The sequence below is a fragment of the Leptodactylus fuscus genome, chromosome 5 (genome assembly GCF_031893055.1).
Source record: "Leptodactylus fuscus isolate aLepFus1 chromosome 5, aLepFus1.hap2, whole genome shotgun sequence".
NCBI classification, from domain to species: Eukaryota; Metazoa; Chordata; class Amphibia; order Anura; family Leptodactylidae; genus Leptodactylus; species Leptodactylus fuscus.
This window is the reverse complement of record NC_134269.1, coordinates 16983883-17006037: the sequence shown is the minus strand read 5'-3', so window position 1 is coordinate 17006037 and position 22155 is coordinate 16983883. Positions and strand designations below refer to the sequence as shown.

Here is a 22155-nt window from a genome sequence, read left to right as displayed (position 1 = left end):
TTGGGTGAGGGTTGTTTTGGAGCCTAAAGATTAGATAGCATTGCCTTGAAGAGAGACTGGCCTGTTGTTTAGATGGCAGAATTCATAATCAATTGAATCTGCAGTGTCTGGTCTAGGGCAGATGCAGGTGGTGCACATGGTGAGTCCATGCTCACCCTGTAAAACTGAGTATTCTTAGGTACATGTCAATAAGAGGACACAGTCCTATGAACTCTTCAATGAGTAGTGTTATCATACGGGGCAGGGGAACTAAAGTGGCATTATATTCTGGGTGTCAGAATACTGTGTGGTGTCACTTGGGTGACATTATATGGTGTAGTGGAAACCAGCGAGTCCTCATCACTACATGTTATAGATTGGAGGGTACTGTTACTCAGTAGAAATGGGTAAGGTCAAAGGATATGGTTTATTGGCAGTCTGTATTATGCTGAATTTTCAGATCCCATGTAGATCCATCAACAATGACATAATAGGGGGATCATTGTCCACTGCCCTTCATCTCACCATTTGTAGTTCTCTTTCCAACCAGTTGTGTAGAAGCACGGCGCCTCCGAGCAGCTGCAGGTCCTGATATAAATAGGATAGAATAATTAATGTGAATTATAGACAATACACCAGCGATTATCATGGATTAGATATGCAAGGATAACACAGAAAGACTAAAAATACTGTAGTGTTAACCCAGTGGAAGGCAGAACAGTCCCTACAGTATGTGGGGAAGCCATTTTCTCCATCCTAGTGATGCTGCGATTCACTGTAGATTGTTGAATTTCCTTTCTATCCCCGTGGGTGGTAAAGTATGTGTTGTATACAGAGAAGTAGTCTAATGGGGCATTTATGTAAGTGTAGCATGTAACAGTATCAGTTATGGAATGTCCAAGCAAAGTAATAAGACAAAAATGGAAAAGGACAAGACAATCATTGCCACCGCTCTTCATCTCACCATGTATAGTTTCCTTCTCAGTCAGATGTATAGAGAAGTGGCGCCTCCGAGTACCATGGACTTCACATTCTAATGGGGAGAAAAAAGAAGGAAGGATTAATATATATTACAGAAAATACAAAGACCTTTGTGTGACAGACATAAGTCATCGGCCATCCCGTAAAATTCCAAAATGATGATCAGTCAAAATGGATGAAATGAACCATTGGTGACATCTACAACCAGATTTATGGTCAGAACTTCCCCCCCTGCTTCTTTCCCTCCTCATCTCTTAATTCTTTTTCCCATCTCTGTTTCAGATTTTCCTTAATATTCCCACAATCCCTCTCCCCTTTTTATTTCTTATCACATCTTCAAATTTTCACCTTCAAGACGTCTCCATTGATCCTTCCCTCTTCTGATCTAATCATCCTTCTACACTCTTACGGTCATGGTGTCTCCTGTACCTCTCCTCTCCACCTCTAATCACATCTATCCCCCCGGACTTGTCTCACGTCTCACCCCTCCTCTGTTCTTGTTTCTTTTAGGACTCCTTCTAGGGCTTTCCCATCGTTGCTCACTCCTTATGTCACTTGACTCTTTTTCACACCAAATCTTTCAGTGAAAGAAACCATCAAGACAGATCTTATCATTCTATAATACAATATGTTTTCTTAGTGACATGAGATGACATTTGTCACCTGATCTCTGATGGGTTGTTGTGTGGAAACTTGTTTGCAAGGCCAAGCCGGCATCATAAAACACCCTCATACTATCGGCACCACTTCCTGGGGAGCAGCCAAGGTCTGATTTCTCCACCGAATCCCTCACCTAGATAGGAACAGTAGTGAAGTGCAGATATTCAAAAATTTGCCCCTCATAGTGGGATCATTTGCAACACTTTGATATGATAAAGTTTATAATATAATTTACTACAAACTCCTCACCTTCTTCTGAGATGTCTTAAACTCGCTGTTGAGTGGCATTGCACTGACACGTTTGTCTATGGCCATGAGAGCCACCTTGGCCATGTGATCTGCTTGTAGTTGCAGTTTCATGGTAGAACCAGGGCTTTGCACTTCGTTGTCTCTTTTTGTTTTACCCATCATGGAAACCTGTATCGAGATAGAACCTAGGTATGATAGCAAATATTCTACACATATGACAGTGGTAACATATGTTTTATAGATGGTATAAATCTGATCTGTCTAGTCTCTTTTACTACCTTACACTTATTATCTCCACTTCTCAATCTCTATAGATTATAAAAACAACTAACAACATCTATATTCCAGATATGAGTCCTCACCGTTTCCATGCTTGAGTTTGTTACATCCACCCACATAGAATCTGAGACAATCTCATTTCTAGCAATGTAATATCCAACTATACAGAAAGATGGGGTGAATTCTTCTGTGATGGGAAGAGACATGGTGACCAATTTCTGACCCTGTTGCCGAGGTTGTCTGCCCATTTTCTGTATCTGGCCCTTGTTCATGATCTAAAAGGATGAAAACAGTAGATAGAAAGTCAAACTTGGGTAAAAGAGAAGAGATTTATCATCTTTCAGATGTAACAGTGATGTAGCCATAGGATTCATGATGATACAATAACTTCTACAGCCACTTCCCGATTCTGATAGAATATTATATATTGTAAGACCCCGAGACTTCTCCTTGGTAGATCCAAATACAACATTCTACTATATCTATTAAGAAATACTCTGGAAATTTGAAAGGTCAAGTCGTTGTGGAAAATACGGAAACTGTTTACCAGGTAGGTGATGTGTTGTATCTGGTTCTGAGCAGCCATGTTGGTATTGGGAATATTGAAATTTACAGCGAGATCATCTCCAGGTTTGACTTCTGTGGCAGAGATACCGATGTGCAGGTAATTTCCATCTGGCTGATAAGCATTGGCTGTCATTGTTGCAGTTGCTTGCTGAGTAGATGGGAGCGCAGGATGTGATGTCCTCACCTGGAATCAGAAGACATTGTAAGAATACAGAGGATACAGATGTGACAGGACTTAACCGATCTCCAGTTTAGATATGACATTTTTCATTTGGCCCATCCATTATAACAGGAAATGGTAGCAAAAGCCTTGAAAGGCTGCAGTTCCCAACCCTCACCACCACCCCCACAAAGTGGCCTTACATAGTCATAAATACAATAGCTATCATATCCCTTTATCAGGAAATCATGCTACACCCTTGGCCTGGGCCAACTCATAGAATCTCATGGCTTTCAGAACCATTGCTATGCCGATGACACCCAAATATATATCTCTGGACCAGACATTACCTCCCTGCTGGCCAGAATTCCAGATTGTCTAGCGGCCATAGCCTCCTTCCTCTCCTCCCGCTTTCTCAAACTCAACATGGAGAAAACAGAGCTTATCATCTTCAGCCCATCCTGTATGGCCCCTCCACCTGACCCATCTATCAAAGTTAATGGAACCCCACTTACCCCTGTCCCACAGGCCCGATGCCTTGGGGTAACCCTGGACTCCGACTTATCCTTCAAACCACATATTCAAACCCTCAACACCTCTTGTCGCCTCCTGCTCAAGAACATCCACCGAATCTGCTCCTTCCTCACCCAGGAAACTACCAAGATGCTCGTCCAGGCCCTCATAATCTCCCGCTTAGACTACTGCAACACCCTTCTGCATGGACTCCCGGCAAACACCCTCGCCCCCCTCCAGTCCACCCTAAACTGTGCTGCTCGCTTAATCCACCTCACCCCCCGATCTTCATCGGCTGCTCCCCTCTGCCAGTCCCTCCACTGGTTACCCATAGCCCAGCGAATTGAGTTCAAGCTACTAACGCTAACATACAAAGCCATCTACAATCTGTCCCCTCCATATATCTCTGACCTAATCTCCCGCTACCTGCCCACATGTAACCTCAGATCCTCCAATGACCTCCTACTCCGCTCTGCTCTCATCCGCTCCTCACACAACCGTCTCCAAGACTTCTCCCGTGCATCCCCCATACTCTGGAACTCCTTACCACGACACATAAGACTGATCCCCACAATCACAGGATTCAAGAAGGCCCTGAAGACTCCCCTATTCAGGAAGGCCTACAACCTCCAATAACACTATCACCGCACCCCCATCTGTACAGTCTCCCCCATCTCCTTCTGTCTGTACCCCCTTCCCTCATAGATTGTAAGCCCTCGCGGGCAGGGCCCTCTACCCCACTGTGCCAGTCCGTCATTGTTAGTATTATATCTACCTGTATATTTTGTGTACTGTATGTAACCCCCAAATGTAAAGCACCATGGAATTAATGCTGCTATATAAATAAACAATAATAATAATAATAACATCTAGAAAAGCTGCTTAAGGCTAAGGCCCCACATTGTGGCACACAGCTAAAAAGCCACCGTGTTGCCCCTAGGTTTTCTTAGAAACCAAAACTATAAGAAAAATTCTGAACAAATCTGGTTTATTTTCACTATCAATGACACAGATCACTTTAAGGTGATTAGAAGAGCTCAATATCCGGCTGATCACAGGTTGTGCTGCTGAGATCTCTAGAGATCAGCTGTGATCTTTGAGGGACCTTGAGAGCAAGTGTTTGGATCCTTTGAAACACCTCTAAATAAAACACTTCACGATACACATTGAGATCTATAGTATATCCATGTTATGCTTGGTGTCCTGTGTTCTCCAGAGCATGAACCACACTGAGATATTATCTGCTATGACTTATCTATTTGCTCAGATACTCACAGTAATTTGCAGGGCTTTCATATCGGACCCAGTGTTGAGTGTCAGCCTGGTTGTCCCCTCCGGTCCGGTTATACCCTCCACCTCTCCTGGTTCAGCCACCACTGGGACTCGATTTGCTGGAGAACCATCAGGGTTTGTCACAAATACCTTTGGACAAAAAATAGATATATATCGTGATCCATATTTATTATTGTAGATATGACATACACGTGGCACCGCTCGGCATATCCAGATTGAGCTACAGATTTCTTAACTTGATAGACATGTGGGTGGGGCTTCTCAGAAAAATGGGTTGTGGTTTAAATGCGTCATAAAACTCTGACTCAAAGTAAGTCAACGGAAAGGCGTCATGAACTTAGTCTACACAGTCTAACTATAGATCCAGCTTTAGTTACTGTGATAGATCTGACACATTTCCAAGCAGCCTAAGTTTATAGCGTCTAATGATTAGCAAATCTGGGACTGTATGTAAATAAAAAGGATGAAAGTTGTCATTTACGACTATTTTATATAAACTATAGAAAAGGTAACAAATTAACCTTATCATATGCACACAATTGTAACGGTCATTCTGCTCCATTATAGGGGTGCGACTGACTTCTCCTGTTAATGGGGCTAAATATTAGTGATTAATATCAATATTCTAACCTTAAAATAGGCCATTATTTTTAGATTGGGAGGTCCACATTGCTCGTGCAAGTGCTGATTCAGCTTCAATTTTAACCCCTTCCCACTCTACTCTGCATTATTACAATCTTGCTCAGCATATAGTTACAACGGTCTCATGCGGTATCTGGGCCTATGGTATAACTTCTGAGTTTCAGGAAACTAGCTTTTAAGTCAGAAAATACTCTGGCAGTTTAACGCCTCAGATGCTTTGATCAATAGCTCTCACAGCATCTGTGTGGTTAGGGGGCAAGATTGTCCTCCATTCAGCTCCTCGTATCCCCCACAGCGAGATCGAGGGGTCCGAGTGGTGTCCATGTTAGTGTTACGGTTCTGTGTATATATTTAAAGATAATATTTTTAAAGGACAGACCCGCTAGTCTGCAAGGCACTGCAGCAAGGTCCACAGGCCCAGATGTGCGGCTGTAAGGTCTGAACAGTGTGCTACCAGTTAAACTGCACTGGCAGTCATGTGGAGCGGTACACAATGTGAACAAGTTGCAACAACACCCTGCCACTTAACCTCACTGGACAGGTGCACAGTACATGCTCCTGCAATAGCTAGGAGCTACTAAGTGAGTAGACAGTTAAATGGGCTACTGATTCCCACTGGCAGAGCCAAGGAATCCTACCTAGATCCCTAGAGACTGCTCCTACCATTAACTGGAACCTGGCCCTAACCTCCTGTCTTAAGGTACTTAGTCAAAGTGTGAGCACCAGGCAGGTGTCGGCTCACACCATATAAAGGCTAGTCCCCGCCCAACAGGGCAGTGGCCATGGTCAGTATGGGCTAAATGGGAATTAGCCTCTGAGCGGCTCCAAAAAGTCTGAGCATGCTTAGTAGGGAAAGAATGGCACTTAGCCTCTGAGCGTCTCCAAAATGTCTGAGCATGCTCAGTGGGCCGAAAGCTGGACTTTTAGACTCCAGACACTTCACTGCACGATGCCGAGGGTTGGATTGGCCCGCAGGTGGCGCTATGCGCTGGACGGGAAGCCTGCAAGACGCCATCCTATCAGTTAGCAATTAATGGACAATCAATGGCTTCCTGGATGACTGTCCCGATTGAAAGCCTATGTGCAAATACTGTAATACAGAAGTGTCGTAGTACATTGTACTGGGGATCAATAGATCCCAAGTTCCAATCCCCTCGTAGGATCCCAAGTTCCAATTACCTCGTAGAACATGAAAAAAATAGAAAAAAAAAATACAAAAGTTTAAAAGAAAGTACAAAAAATAATTTGTAAAAATAAAACCTTTATAAATACAACAGATCATATTGTAAACATATAAAGTAAATGAATATACTGAGCATCCCCGTGTGCATATAAATCCGCAATATCCAAAAGTAACATTATTGATCTTGTATGGCGAACACTTTAAAAACAAATTTATTTTGCTGAATTGGTCTCATGACCAATTCAGAGATCAATTAAGTGTGGCTATAGCTGTATGGCAAACCTTTGGGGCATTTGTTAGTGTCCTGGCTAACCACTATATACTGTGGTAAGAAGGACAGAAACAAAAGGGCTATGTATACGATATAATAGGCAGTGCAGGTCATTGTTGTAGTGAGGTAGTTACTGGTTTGGTCAAAGCACACACATGGCTATATCTTCTATTATAATAGATAACATTTCCAAAAAGGATCACCTACCAAAAGGTCAAAAGGCATTCCAACTTTAAAATATTTTGGGATTTTGGTCAAGAGAACTTTGTATGGTGACCTCACAATGTAAATATCTTCCAATTTATTTTCCACCATTTCCCTGCCTGAAAGAAAGACAAGACTGTGATGAGTACAAGTACACGTGGGAATATTTATCTCTATAATAATGAATCATGTGCAGTATGACACTTCACCTGGCTGTATACTGTGTATATACTGTATATAAAATGTATCAGGTATCACCATGCAATGTAAAGTAAAGTACAGCTATAGCCATCACCAAACTAATTGTGAGCTGTGCTCCTCAGCTGGATGTGTGCCATGTCTATGTGTTTAGCCTTCCACTCCCACCAGTGGCACCAGCTCTTATAGAACAGTGTTGTGAGGGGATGGGAAGGAGTAAGCTATGAGGTATAGTAGTATTATACCGTATACGTCTGTGTAAACCAGGGCTAGGTGATTTACATAATGTGGTGCTAATATTAAACCTTAAGACTCCCAGCACTTGGAAGGAAGTGTTGAACACCTTCATTAAGTGTTACTTACAGGATAATGCCGCTTCTTCCCTCTGTGCTAATGGATAGCAAGCAGTGATCATATATCCACCATTTGCTCCCCTAACTAAATTACAAAATCTGCCAATGTTGCCTCTATGGTATATTTACCCCTCTATGTCCACTCAGCAGTGACTATGAAAACAATTACTTTTAAAATAAATAAATAACTGCAAACCAATGATATTGTGGCCCCCTGTTTATCATAACCAGACTGATTAAAAATGATAAAACAATAGTAGACTAGCATTACCATGATGGAAAATCCCTGATGCTGCTCCAGTACCTGATGCTATTACAGTATGTGACCATCACTCAGGTGTTGGATAGTACCTGACTCTTCCCAGTACTCCTGGTGGCAGTGGATAGCAGATTATAGGGGGTTTTGAAGACTAACATAGAAAAATCTTTTGACAAGACCAACCAAAATTGCTATAAACAAATGGTATTTTGGGGATTTCTTCTCAAAGAAGATTATTAATGTGCCCTGGATAAGGGGGGCAGTCTTTTTCAAAGAAGTAGTCTTTTGAATAGGTTTGTTAATTGATGACCAACTTGCAGGGGTCCAACACCCAGGCCCCAGTCAATCAGCTGATAGAAGAAGGTGCAGCAGTCACATGAGTGCTGCAGTCTCTTGAGTACTTTACCAGGCACAGCACCGTACATTTGGACAGTGGCTGTTTTTGGTATGGCAGCTTAGCTATTGCCACATCACACAGTTGATCCATGGGGGTTCATTCCAGGGATTGGACCCCCACAGATATTCTATAGACAGCCTATCCTATAGAGAGATCATAATTTAAAAGTTCTATAAAAACCCTTTAATAATTTAAGATGAGTGTTAGTTTATATAGCTACTAACATTAAGCCCTGTCTTAGTAATAGATGCTGTCTATTAGACAGCTGCCCTCTACTAGTGCAATAGTCATAAAGTTTAAAGAAAACAGAGACACTTTGAAAAAGTTATGGAAAAATGCTCATTACTAGGAAGGCATTTCTAATGGTCTTTGCCCATGAGTAAGCCCTTGACTGCATGGAATCTTTCAGCAGTAGAAGGAGTCCTGTCACTCCCTGCCAAAAAAGAAGTTACGTAGTTCATTTGCCAATTAAATCTAGTAAGCTCTACCATGGGATATATACTAGCCAATGGTCATGCATAACTATTGCAATGAGTGATGTTGTTGAAGGTTGTACCCAGGGGTGAACCATGGCTTTCTGGATGTCAGAAAGCCCCCCCTCGTAGGAGGGGGTGGAGAGGAGGGGGCGGGGCTGAACGGAGGGGGCGGGACAGGGCAGGGTCGAGGTCGAGCGGAGGGGCGGGGCCGAACGGAGCGATCGTCTTTAGTAAGCAGGGAGAGGACCTGCTCTCCGCCTGAGCGTGAGGGGCGGCCGCTGGAGCAGCGCTGCTCCAGCGGCCTCCCCAATCCACCGCTCAGTGACGGTAACCCTATGCCAGTCCAGGACAGCTTGTCCTGGACTGGCTTAGGTCAGCAAAAATGCCTCCCTCCTCGTGGCCCTGGCATAGCGGTCGCTTCAGGTCACCTCATGGGAGGTGCGGCACTGGTTGTACCCACAATGATCTTAAATTGATGACCTACTCTTGGGATAGGTCATTAATATGCAAAGGCTAAAAACATCCCTATTAAGAAAATCTATGATCATCCCGCCACAAAGTACTCACCAGAATCAGTAGTGATAGTAGCTGACATATATAAGCTATGCTGTAACATTTCATCCTCATTGCTAAAGCTCTTCACAAGATCTTCTCTCCTCAGCACAACACGTCCTAGTCCATCCACAATCTAATAGATAGAAAATAGTTATCGAGAGACCAAACAATACTAAATGGTGATAAAAATGAGAAATGTAAGCCAAACAAGAAACAAGTCACAGAAGAGGCCTATATATCTGCAAAGTTCAAACTAGGGATGAGTGAAGCAGTTCATAAAGAAATGAGTTTAAGTGTTTTCCAAAAAATTGGGATTTGGCAGAACCTGAGATTTTTTGGGTTTGCCGCTCATAGAATATTATGATACTATGGTGTCTCTTCAGACCACAGAATATGTTAATTCAAGGCCCGGGGGAGGCGACTGCAGACGCCCAATCACAGGCCTTATCAGTGGCCTGTGACTGTTGACATCAACCAGAAAGCTGGAAGACACTAAGAAAGAACTAATGCCAGATCAGAGACCTGGAGAGTGGGTGGGGGGTTTATTATTTATCTGCACATCTCCTGGACCTCTGATTATTTTATACTGGGGTCTGAAGAGACTTCAACAGGGGTGTAGCCATAGAGGGGGCAGTAGTAGCAGTTATTAAGGGGCCCCAAAGGTCTCTCTATAACATAAAATATATCACTATTCTAAATGGAACAAGGTAAGGACTCAATTGCAAATTTTGCATCGTACCCAGGAGCTCCAGATTACACCTCTGGACCCAGCAGTATAATAACAGCACATCCAGTTTGGGGCAAACAATTTTGGCCTGAACTGAAAATTGGGGCAAACTTTTTAAATACTCATGAGATGAATCTATCCTCCCCCTTTCACTATTCAGAACTTCAGCCATTTTCAACTTGGCTCACAACAAAAGCCTTTGGAAGCAATGGAAATGAGTTGAAGTGATTAGATGTATAATTAACATATCAAAATCCATGTTATACGTGGCTACATCTCTATATCACCTTCACAAGATGCTTTGATAATAAGGCAGGCATGTTCTTGATGATATTCAGAATTGTTTTATTTTTTCTTACCAGGATACGTCTCAGGGTATCTTGTAGATTGGTCCTTACATCATCTTTCTTGACCCCAAATGTTCCAAATGCCATGCCATTTACAGGCTTCCCAAAGTGGTAACTGATAACAAAAGAAAATCAGAGAAACCCTATTTATGAACAGTACTAATGTGGGGGGCACAGACCTCTGGTGTCAATATATCCCTGATGGTTACAATACACAAGCCCCTCACATATTACTGACCATCATTAAGCTGGCTATAGACATGAGATGGCAACTCTAGCATATAGAATAATATATTTAATGGGGTTGTCCCATCTCAAGGATCCTATCTATACTGGTAGCTTATGTAAATTGAAGAATTTTTCTAAATATATTGCTTTAGAAATTCTGCTTTGTTTGCCTGCTATGTGAATTTATTCCTCCCATTGTTTACACAGCATTGCTATAACTATGGACCTATAGGATAAGTGATTCACTCAGTGCTTTTGCCTGCTTCAAATTACTGTAGTTTGCTGATAAAGTCTGGTCTGTTATCTCTTTATGTAAATACACAGATAACACTGAGTCTGTTCTGTACAAGAATCTGCAGATTATCTGACCTGTAGAAGTGTTCTGTGTCCTGTTCAGAAGGAGGGAGGTGGGGGTGGGGGATAAATAGTGAGAAGTGAGAAGCAGACCTCAGCAGATCTCATTACTAAAGTGACATACACATTAAAATATGGACATTGGTATAAGCTGAAGATATTATAACTAGTTATTTCCAATCTAGTAGTCATTGCACAGTTCTGTTCAGTCCATGTGCACCTTATTACAGTATGTATCACTGCAAACTATTCCAAATGGAGGAAATCCACTGGGAATTCCATCTTGTGTCAGATTCATATGTCACATGCACCAAGCACCCCTTTCAAGATGGCGGCCTTCAAAATTCACGCCATCATGGGTCCTTAACCAACAGCGTTTTCTTAGGGGCCCAAACCTAGTGACCTCAGTCCTAGTCCAGGATTCCTCAGATTAAAATTTAAAGAAAACTGACAAATAGAGTAACAGATAAAGCTGAAGGCCTAGGTTTTGAGCCCTAAGTACAAGTAGCATAAGGATCTCTAAATCTTGTTGAAGGTTCCCTTTATGATTATGGACGGTCAACATCGCTTGTTTTACAATTCACCATTGGATGTAGCGCACACGTGGGGTGGGAGGACATAGTTTTGGGAACAGCTCAGGGACTATGGTCTGCCATTGATATTAGTTTTTTCTTCTCACACTGATCTGGTTCTTACTTTGCTTTAATATCCACTGAAAATTCAGAATCATCGACATGAAAATATTTCTTCTCCGGGATCAGCTGAACCTCAAATGTAGGGAGGACTATATGGGAAAAAAGTAGAAATGGTTAGAAATTCTTCTATAACTGAATATAACCTGATGTCACCAGCATGTCCCATAGTAATATTCTCTTACCATATTCCTTCACCTCAAAGTGTGCGCTGTAATTCTGCTCCGGAGAGTCTTCATACTTTGCTGATATGGTCCATACACCAGGACTGCAGGGGCAGATAGATATGGCATTATATTATATGAGCACTATATGGGACCATGTAACTGAGCACTTTATGGACATCCTTATTTAGGTACTATATGTCATGTACTAATATGTGTGCTGTATAACTATCACTATTTATATGGAAATTTATGGCACTATTAATATAGTCAATTTATAATTAATGTCTATCAAATTAACCAGATATTTGCTGTGAATGTGACATGTATTGGTTACCTCACTGGGTCTGTCAGGTTGTGGGATGAAGAGATAATACCGGAGTCTTCTTCAGTCTGGACTTTCTCTCTCTTAACAATGACATTTTCTGGGTTCTGTAAAGAGAAAAATTGAAGATGAAACAACCAAAGTAATGGGTTAAAGTGATATCGTCTGGGAATATCTGACTCATAAACTACGTAGTAATAAGATGTGTGCAATAATATAAATTGTTGTATGGCAGTCTAGGTTCATGATATAGGACCAGACTTGAGGTCATCTCAATGAATTCTGAACTGTCTGCACACAGGGGTCTGTTAGTGAAGTTGTCACTAGTAATGGTCATCACTACTTGTAGCTATGAGACCTCTTTTACATTTCTATTCCCTTTGGTGGTTTAAACTGTGAGACAGTATTAAATACTATGATTTGGACATGACATGGTTATGTGATCACAGTATGGCAATATGATGCAAACACTGGCTTCCCACTTATTCCTCTGAAAACATTGTATTTGATATTATTTTCGCATGTCGGCGGTGTGCCATGAGTAGTCACCGATTTATAGAATATTATCAGTAGATGTAAAACTAACACTAAAGAGATACTTAACGTGTGAAAGGCATGGCCTTATAATATTGTATTTAATTTACATGTAGGGATGAACAAAGCCATTCAGATACACTCAGATTCAAACAAATTTTCGAAAAATGTTGGGCTCCAACCGAACCATAAACTTTTGAGATCCATCACTCACAAAACACAATTTATACTCTGGGGATCTCTTCAGACCCCAGAGTATAATACGTGGGGGCCCAGGGGAGGTGAGTAAACATTCCAGTTATAATCACTTTGTCTCACCTCTCCTGGGCACACTCGCGGTGTCCATCTATCCTTTGGTTTGCTCTTTTGCTTCTGACTAATGAGTGGTGAGGCCTGTGGTTGGTACATTGATGTCATAATGCTGGGTCAAAGCGTCATGACATCAGCACACCCCATGTACGCCCAATCACAGGCTTTAGCTGTGAATCCAGGGTGCATACATGAGGCCATAAATCTTGTGAGGTTCGATTATCTCTATTCACATTCTGTTATTGTTATTTTTTGGTATTTTGACTCTTCACTGGGGTTGAGCCGATTTTGACTTTTCAGGATCGATTTTAAAATCCGATTTCCGATCATTTTTCATTCGAACCCGATCTCAATCCCAATTCCTATCCCAATGCAAGTCAATGGGATTTTTTTATTAATCGTAGATCGGATTTTAAAAGCAATCCTATTCACTATACAGCATGGAATCTAAGAATTGAACGCTTTAATTGTTAGAATCCACGCTGTGTAGTGAATCACTAAGTAGCCAGAGGATTTTTTTTAATCCTCTGGCTACTTAGTCCCCCCTGGTGTCCACTTACCTGCAGAGATGGCTGCTCCGGTGTCCTTCTTCGCCTCACTGCCGCTCCACGCTGCTCTTCTTGCCTCGCTGCCCCCTGCCTCCCAGATTAGGAGAGTGTGGGCGGGTACTGGGAGGGGAGATGTCATGCCCTGTACCCGCCCATACTCTCCTAAGGCACAAGCCCCGCCTTCCTAGCTCTTTAAACACTAACCTGGGAGGCGGTGGCAGCGAGGCGAAGAAGAGCAGCGTGGAGCGGCAGCAAGGCGAAGGAGAACACTGGGCACCAGAGCAGCCATCTCTGCAGGTAAGTAGCTACTATAGATGTTAGTTTAGTCTTCCATTAGAATGAATGGAGGCAGCCGGCGCGCAGGGGGTTAAGGCTGTGTGCCGGCTGCTTCCATTCATTCCTATGGAACCGCAGTGGAGCCTTCACACTGAGTATACACTCCACTCAGAATGAGTATACTCAGTGTGAAGGCTAAGCAAAGCATTGTGGGAAATAGTACTGATCTCGATCCCACCTAAAAAGATCGTGTTCAGAATTCCGATCGCAATCGTGAAATTTTCTCAATCACCGATCGGAATCCGATCTTTTCCGAACACGATCGCTCAACCCTACTCTTCACAGATCAGACTACTATCATGCAGTTTTCATCTTCCTTGAAGATAATAACAGTTGATTCTGATTTGGAGGAAGTCATTGTTGCTGTGGCACTGAAGTGTTGCTGCACTACTATTGCCTCTGATAAAATCTCCCCAAAATTTCATTACGTGACCCATCAGAAAGGTAAGTTTTGTAAATTGGGGTGAAAGTCATCGTGAAGATGAGTCATTGACCCCACTGTGGTTTCTTGCTGTGACCTATACACTGACTCATAAGGTTTTCCTAGGAATGAACAAAGGAACTAACTTCCAGTCCACACTTGTGCTCACGAGTGTAAGAAACATGAATTATCTCACCAGAAGTTCAGTGATCATGGTCGTTTTCACAGAAGACATCTTGTGGTTCATAAAGAACATATGGTAGTGGACTGTGCAAAGGAGACAGAGAAGATAATATGGCAAACTGTTCAAAATTAATAAAACTAAAGAAAAATATCAGTATTTGAGGACATTGCTTTCCAGCAGTGGGTTTGCAGAGAATGGATTCTATAAGATCAAGTAAACTGCTCATAGATCTACAGCAGACCTTGATAGATCAGATAAAGTAGTGACGCTGCAAAGTGCCCTAGCATAGTCCAAACACTCCATGGTATTACCGGTAGACCCCGGGGTGTAGATCGCCTTGTTAGGTTGAATAAAGACATAGCCACTCTGATAGCTCAGTGGGACAACTTTTTCCAAATTACACATGGGAGACTTCACCGTCACGTAGACATATTGCTTGGATTTTGGGTTCTTTGCTAAATTTTTAGATGGAATCTGCCAAGAAAATCAATAAATACTCCATAAAAGATTGAAACAAAAATTGCTAAATATTGCAAATGTATCTTTGCACAGTATGCTGTGCCATGATGTTACCTTGACTGTAGCTGTGCTCAGGAATTGGTTGCCGTTATTTAGGGAAATCTTGTGTTTTGCCAGACTCAGACCTCTGTTGGTAAAGTCTTGAATCTCAACTTCAGCCTCAGAAGCCTTGTTGTGTCCGTCTATGACGATGGTTTCTTCACTATCCAAATGTAGCACGCTGGGTGTAATAAGAGCGCACCTAACACAGAAGATAGCACAGATGTATCAGACAAACCATTCAGAATAAACAATAGGGCCAAACGAAGGTCTATGGTGGCCTCTTGCTAAAGGTTGTGGGAAGAGACTGTCAGACGTTCTCTTCTTTTAATGAGAGTAAATGTAACCTGATACAACTTTGATATAGTAAAGCAGTTTGGAGAAGTCTATAAGGTTAAAGGGGCTTTATCATTGACAAAACATGTTTTGAGCTAATCATATGCCTGAATAGCCTTTGAATAGGCTATTCAGGTGCTGTCCTTAGTTTTTATTAAAAATTGGTAAAACCGATATGCTAATGATGCTCACCGAGTACCCTTGGCATTCTCCAGGGCCAGCAATCACCCCTCTGCGTCATACCTCTTTCATGCCCCTCCATGGCCTATGCTCCATTATGCCCTCCTCCTCCTCCTCACTTGCTGTAACTGCCTCCATCCTCCGTAGTCTCTCTCCTGAGCTTCAAATCCCGTGCAGGCGCAGTAACACTCCTGTTCTGAGCGCTACTTTCTTCTATATATATATAAAGATAAGACATATATATATATATATATATATATATATATATATATATATATCTTAGTGTGCAGAGCCAGCTCCAGATTTGTGTGGTTTTTACTGTGCATAATTTGCAACTTGCAAAGGTTGAACACCGTGGTTGAGACTGACAACCAATTATGGATCTGCTCCCTCACATATATAATGGCCCCATGTTATGCCCCTACACAGTATAATTTCTTCTTTATTAATCTCCCACCCTGTATAATGCCCCCTTCTGTGCCTCTCTTTAGTGATTCTTTAGTGACTCTTTATATGACGCTACTATAATGGCCACTTATTACGCCCCTATACTATACAATGGGCCCCTAATGCTTGCAGCTCAACTCCTGCATGACAATGCTTTACAAGGCCCCAGGGGTAGGTAGACCTTTAGCCCTACTCTTTGCTCGGGTTCTGGTACTCGCTACCATGTGATTGCCATAGAACTTTTCAAAAGGATCATTATTTATCCCATACAGTGAAAAAATAAACAACAACTGTTTAGTTAAAAAAAAAACAGTTTTGCCGCGGAGAGCAGAACTGCCTGCCATTTTCCGTCTCCTGCCCAGTTTCTCGGGATCGGGCGCTGGTGTGAACCCGCCCTCAAAGTAGAAAATGACTGTGACACACAAACACATTAGGTCTCCCTGTGTCTGACAGTGCCCGGTCTACTGTATATAGGGGATCTGCAGTGCTCCTGTTCCGTTGGGAAGGGGTTAATAGGAGCACTGCAGATCCACTATATACAGCCAGACTGATATCCAAGTGGGTGGAAAACCCCCCAGTCCTCAAGCTCAGGGAAGGGGCAGACAGACAACCAAACACCCCCTCCCCTTCCCCAGCAACTACTGCACCCAAAAACGCCGACCATTTTAATTTTTGAAATTTTCCAGTAGCTGCTGCATTTCCCCCCCTCGGCTTATACTCGAGTCAATAAATTTTCCCAGGTTTTTTGTGGTAAAATTAGGGGCCTCGGCTTATACTCGAGTATATACTGTAGAATTTTTATGTAGTATTATCTTTGCCTCATATAATCACTTTTTTTGCCCAATATCATTTGTTTTTTAGTGTCACCATATTCTGAGAGCCATGACTTTTTTTATTTTTCAATCAACAGAGCTGGGCAAGGGCTTGTGTTTTGCTAGATGAGCTGTAGTTTATACTGATATTATCTAAGATCTATCGATCTATCGATCTATCTATCTATCTATCTATCTATCTATCTCCTATCTATCTATCTATCTATCTATCTATCTATCTATCTATCTATCTATCTCCTATCTATCTATCTATATACACTTTTTGATCTTTTCATTTTTCACAGGCAAAAAGCAAAAATTCTGTTGTTTTTTATTTTTATTTTTTACAGTGATCTCACCCTCTGAGATAAATAACATGATAGTTTTTATAGTATGGGTTATCACGATACCAAATATAGTGAAAAAATGTATTGGAAAAGGGCTATTTATGAAGTTTTTTAATTTCTTTTTTTTCCTATTTAATCTAATTTTCCTACATGTTCACTTAGTCCCGGTACAGGACCCGAACACTAGGGATCGTGATTACTAATATAAGGATATAGATGACAATACTTCTTTATTATTGAGATTTTCTAAGGATACACAGAGAGTTTGTTGACATCGTCATTACATATATTCCCCTGTGTATTATGTACGGCTATGAATGGGCCATTGTTAGTTAATGAGCCGGAGCTAAAGATAAATAAGAGTAACAATATATACATTATATACAGAGGTAATAAGAACATCATTGTCTTAATAACACAATGGTTTCTTTCAGCGACCATGAGGTGTATGGGGATGCTTGAAGTTCAGAGAAGATATATGGCGGAAGGCAGAGTGTCTGACAGTAAAGGAGATCACTGGGCCTGTTCATCGAGAAGTTTCTGCGCCAAAGCCGCTATATCCTCCGGCATTTCCTATAGTTTCATATCTCTACAAAGATAAAGTTATGTATAACCAAGTTTTTATGAGAAACACACTTTTTAAGAATTTTTGATGATTTTCGCCGAATATTTGTGAGATTTGGACCTCCATTCTGTTACAGGCTGAACTTATTTGGCACTAACCTGAAGTGATGTTATTATACACTGGGGTCTCCTCAGTTATACTCACCTTACCTCACCTCTCCTGGACATCCTCACCGCCATTGCAGTCCCTCGATGTCCTCTTTAGGCATTTTCTTACCTCTGGTTGATGTCACGTGCCTCGAGGATAACGCTTAGGTCTGTGATGTCATGTGGTGCATGACCCAACGTCAGTGGTGTAAATCCTAGGGTAGCAGTGGTAGCGGCTGCCACAGGGCCCAGGAGCTTAGGGGGCCTGTCGGGCTGTGATATCACAGCTTGTCTATGCCCCTCCCTGTAAGAACATGTCTAGAGTCGACTCCAACCTATTGATGCCTTTAGACATGACAATGCTGTAAAGCAGATCACTAATGCTGTTAACAGAGCAGAAGACAAGCTCAGGCAAGATGGCCGCCCCCATAATAATGCACAGAAAATGGAATAAGAAGTTTTTAATCAGAAAATAGAAACAGATTTGAAAAAAAAAAAGATGTCAACTACCGGAGAAAGTGATCCCAAATTATCAAATGTATAAGTAGAGAAATGACAACATTTTATCACTAATTTACCAAGAAAAGTTGTGACCCTTTAAGCAAGGGAGTCAGCTATGTCTTTAAGGACACTATAATTCTATGGAGGGAGCAGACTGTATATAAGGGTAAAGCTAGTATGTATATCTATAGGGGCACTAGAATTCTATGGGGGCAGAAGATTGAATATAAGGGTAGAGCTGTAAGGGGCTTATGGAATAACTGTGTCATTTGTCTGATCTTCTGCTGCCATCTACTGCTGAAAGACTAAATTGCAGGGCAAATCTATTCACAAAAGAACCCCCCCTACAGCTCAGAGAAAGATGGTATGTTCCAGAGAGGAAAAGCGTGTGAATACAGGAAGCTGCAGGCAGAAGGGGACACATGCCATGCTAGGAGGACCTGCTGCAGGCTGCTTTGCCCATTAAGGACTTTCCTTTGCTGAACAAGGACCCTGAGAGACTTCACTATTCCTGCCTTGTGTCAGCTTGTAAACAGAGGTATGTTGGAGTGTGAGTAGAGTGAGGGGCCATACAGCTCGGTCAAGCATTAAAGCAGCTTTGTGTGCTGGAAGACAAAGCAGGCCCTGCCTGGAAGATAAAGCAGGCCCCTGCCTGGAAGATTAATAAGGTGCACCTTGTTACTGACTTACTTTAAGAGAGGCCTCTCCTAGCCAATGCATACAGGTTCTAACTAAAGACACTAGAGGGGTAACTACCACTATTTGTTGTGCGCACTGTCATATTGAAGTTATATGTTTTGCTTAGCTACTGTATACTTATTTCTTACCTTCTCTCCCGTTCCCATTCCCTTCCCCTCCTTTCTTTATTAAACTGTTATATATTGTTATTCCGTGGCTCTGTGCAGTTACTGCGTATATCATCACCTGCTCCTCATTACATTTCTGGCGTAGTCGGCAGGATACGCAGTCTGTATTGAGGCATGGAAGGACAGGGGAATGCTGTAGATGGGAATGCACTAGTGCAACCAGAAGGGGATGCACCAAGGCAACCAGATGGGGGAATACCAGTGAGACCTTTATCCCTGGGTGCAATGTTGACCCATATACCAAAATTTAAAGGAGATAATATACCGCTACATGACTGGGCACAGCGTATGAAAGGCATGTTAAGGGTGGCAGGAGTAACTACAGAAAATCAAGGTGAAATATTGCTGATGGCCCTAGAGGGGCATGCTCAAGATACTGTATTGCTGCGTCCTGAGAGTGAAAGGAGGACACTGGAGCAGGTGGTGAAGATTCTTGAGAGAGTGTATGGTGGGAGACCTGAAACAGGTGATTTGCAGGCACAATTGTTTCATAGATTACAATGTGAGGAGGAAGGGTTGCCACAGTATGCCAATGCACTTCAGAGAATTATGAGGCGAATTCTTGCTGCAGAGCCAGAGCTAGCACAAACTCCCGGATATGCCGATCGCACCCTGCGAGATCAATTTCTTAGAGGACTATACAATCCACTGATTAAAAGTGCCCTCCGGGAACGAATCAGAGTAGAGAAAAAACTGACTTTCCAAGAGATATTAGAAGAGGCAGTCTCACGCACGCAGGCTGAAGACCATGACCCACCGAATAGATGGAGTCAGGTCTGGACGCATAGGGTAGTCCCGAGTGAGGGGCCCAGAGAGCCAAGTCGGCTGGAAAAACAAGTAGATCTTCTGCAAGAGACTGTATTAGCCCTTCAAGAGCAGCTGAAGCTTATGCAATTACAAGCCAGAACGCCAATGACTGAAGTGGTAGCAACAAGACCAGCGGCCGCGCAGCCAAACACTCGCATAGCATCAGAGCAAGAAAAGAGAGACCGGTTTGATCAAAGGCGACAGAGACCCGCTAGAGAATATCAGTGTTGGGACTGTAGAAGGTGGGGCCACATGGCAAGTCGCTGCCCTGAGAAGAGGGGACCCCAGGGGACTCCGACGTTAAACTAGAACCTCCCTCCATAGTTGGGCGTATGGCGGGAGGACAAACGGACAGTATGGGAGATAAATGCCCTGAAGATATAGTTGCAAACACTCCAACGATTACGGCTGAATTTGAAGGGAAGAAAGTGAGATGCCTGCTAGATACGGGGTCTCAGGTGACCACGATGCCAGAACAATTCTATCAACACTTTGGACGGACCATGTCCATTGACAAGAGAGCCCATATCAAGCTGATGGCCGCTAACAATCTACCTATTCCAGTAGTGGGAGTCGTGTGGATGGCGGTGCGTGCTTGTGGCCAAGACTTAGGCCAGAAGGGGATTATATTAACGGAAGGACAGTACAACAGGGTGGTGCCAGCCATCATGGGCATGAATATTTTGAAGGAGCTGGATCAACTGCTTTTCAACAAAGAAGGACCTGATTACTGGAAGCAGACCGCTAATGACAGACCCACGCAGAAAGTTTTCCAGCACCTTATCCGCACCAGCGGTTTGAGGAGGAATGGCGGGAATCGATATCCAGTAGGAAAGATCCGCGTACCAAGGCGGACCAAGATAACTTTACCACCAAATCGAGAGACTGTCCTCACGTTACCTGTTGGGGCACACCGGAAGCTAGATGGTATAGAAGTTTTGGTGGAGCCCATATTCCTCGAAGAGGATAGAGTTGATCCATTGGTGGCACGAACTTTAGCCACGGTGAGAGATGGAAGAGTCCCTTTGCGGTGTGTGAATACAAGTGATCAAGCCCTCACGCTCACACCGGGTGTCGTCTTGGGACATGTTTATTTGGCGCCTGAAGAAGTAGCAAGTACTGAGACAATTGAGCTGAAGCCAATAGAGGGAGAAGCCTGGGCCTTGTCCGTATCCTTTGAAGAAAGAGAGGATCCCACTGAACAGTGGAACAGCCGCATTATCCTAGGACAGATGGGAGCAGACCTCACACCCTTTACTCCTGTAGAGGCCAAAACTATAGAAAATTTTATCTGGGAAAATCAGGCCACGTTCTCTCGACACGAGGAGGACTTCGGTTGTACCGACAAAATTCAACATGAGATACCCACTGGGGAGGCTTCCCCCAGCAGAGAGAGATATCGACAGATACCCCCAAAGTACTATCAAGAAGTAAAGGAATTGCTTGCGCAGATGCTGAAGAGTGGGGTGATACGAGAAAGTCAGAGCCCTTGGGCTGCCCCGATTGTGCTGGTTAAGAAAAAGGATGGGTCCACTCGGTTTTGTGTTGATTACCGCAAACTGAACAGTTGTACAATCCGAGATTCTTACCCGCTGCCCCGTATAGAGGAGTCATTGACCGCCTTGGGAAAAGCCCGTTACTTCTCCTCTCTGGACTTGGCCAGTGGGTATTGGCAGGTCCCTGTGGCAGAGAAAGACAAAGCCAAGACTGCATTCATTGTGCCCATGGGGCTCTTTGAATTCAACCGAATGCCGTTTGGACTGAGTAATGCCCCGGGAACCTTTCAGCGCCTTATGGAAAGCTGTCTAGGAGACATGAACTTTGAAGCTACCCTGATATACCTGGATGATATCGTGGTATATTCTGCAAGCTTTACACAACATCTAGACCAGTTAGGCCAAGTGTTCCGACGCCTGCGGGGACATGGGCTTAAACTCAAGCCTAAGAAGTGTCGAATCTTTCAGAGAGAAATCGAATATCTGGGGCACAAAGTGTCCGAAGCTGGAATACAACCTTCAGATGACAAAGTGAGAGCAGTGCAACAGTGGCCCACACCGACCACATTGAGGGAAGTTCGTGCATTCCTTGGGCTAGCGGGTCATTACCGCCGCTTTATCAAGCACTTTGCGAAGTTGGCAGAACCCTTGCACGAATTACTCAGAGGGACTGCGAGAGGGCCGAAAACACAAAGGATCAACTGGG

General features: G+C 43.0%; 1 protein-coding gene across 1 annotated transcript in view; it reads right to left on the bottom strand.

The window, feature by feature from the left end:
• LOC142204436 (A.superbus venom factor 1-like) overlaps positions 1-22155 on the bottom strand; it is a 46358-nt gene that overhangs the window by 20064 nt on the left and 4139 nt on the right. The window contains exons 2-17 of the mRNA XM_075275748.1: positions 14962-15148; positions 14700-14862; positions 14401-14471; positions 12069-12163; positions 11753-11835; positions 11572-11659; positions 10306-10408; positions 9228-9352; positions 6985-7096; positions 4664-4810; positions 2696-2899; positions 2232-2423; positions 1870-2037; positions 1624-1753; positions 998-1012; positions 505-558 (exon numbers count right to left, since the gene is read on the bottom strand). Coding sequence (XP_075131849.1) covers positions 505-558; positions 998-1012; positions 1624-1753; positions 1870-2037; positions 2232-2423; positions 2696-2899; positions 4664-4810; positions 6985-7096; positions 9228-9352; positions 10306-10408; positions 11572-11659; positions 11753-11835; positions 12069-12163; positions 14401-14471; positions 14700-14862; positions 14962-15148 — 1937 coding nt within the window. The remainder of the gene's footprint in view (positions 1-504; positions 559-997; positions 1013-1623; positions 1754-1869; positions 2038-2231; positions 2424-2695; positions 2900-4663; positions 4811-6984; positions 7097-9227; positions 9353-10305; positions 10409-11571; positions 11660-11752; positions 11836-12068; positions 12164-14400; positions 14472-14699; positions 14863-14961; positions 15149-22155) is intronic.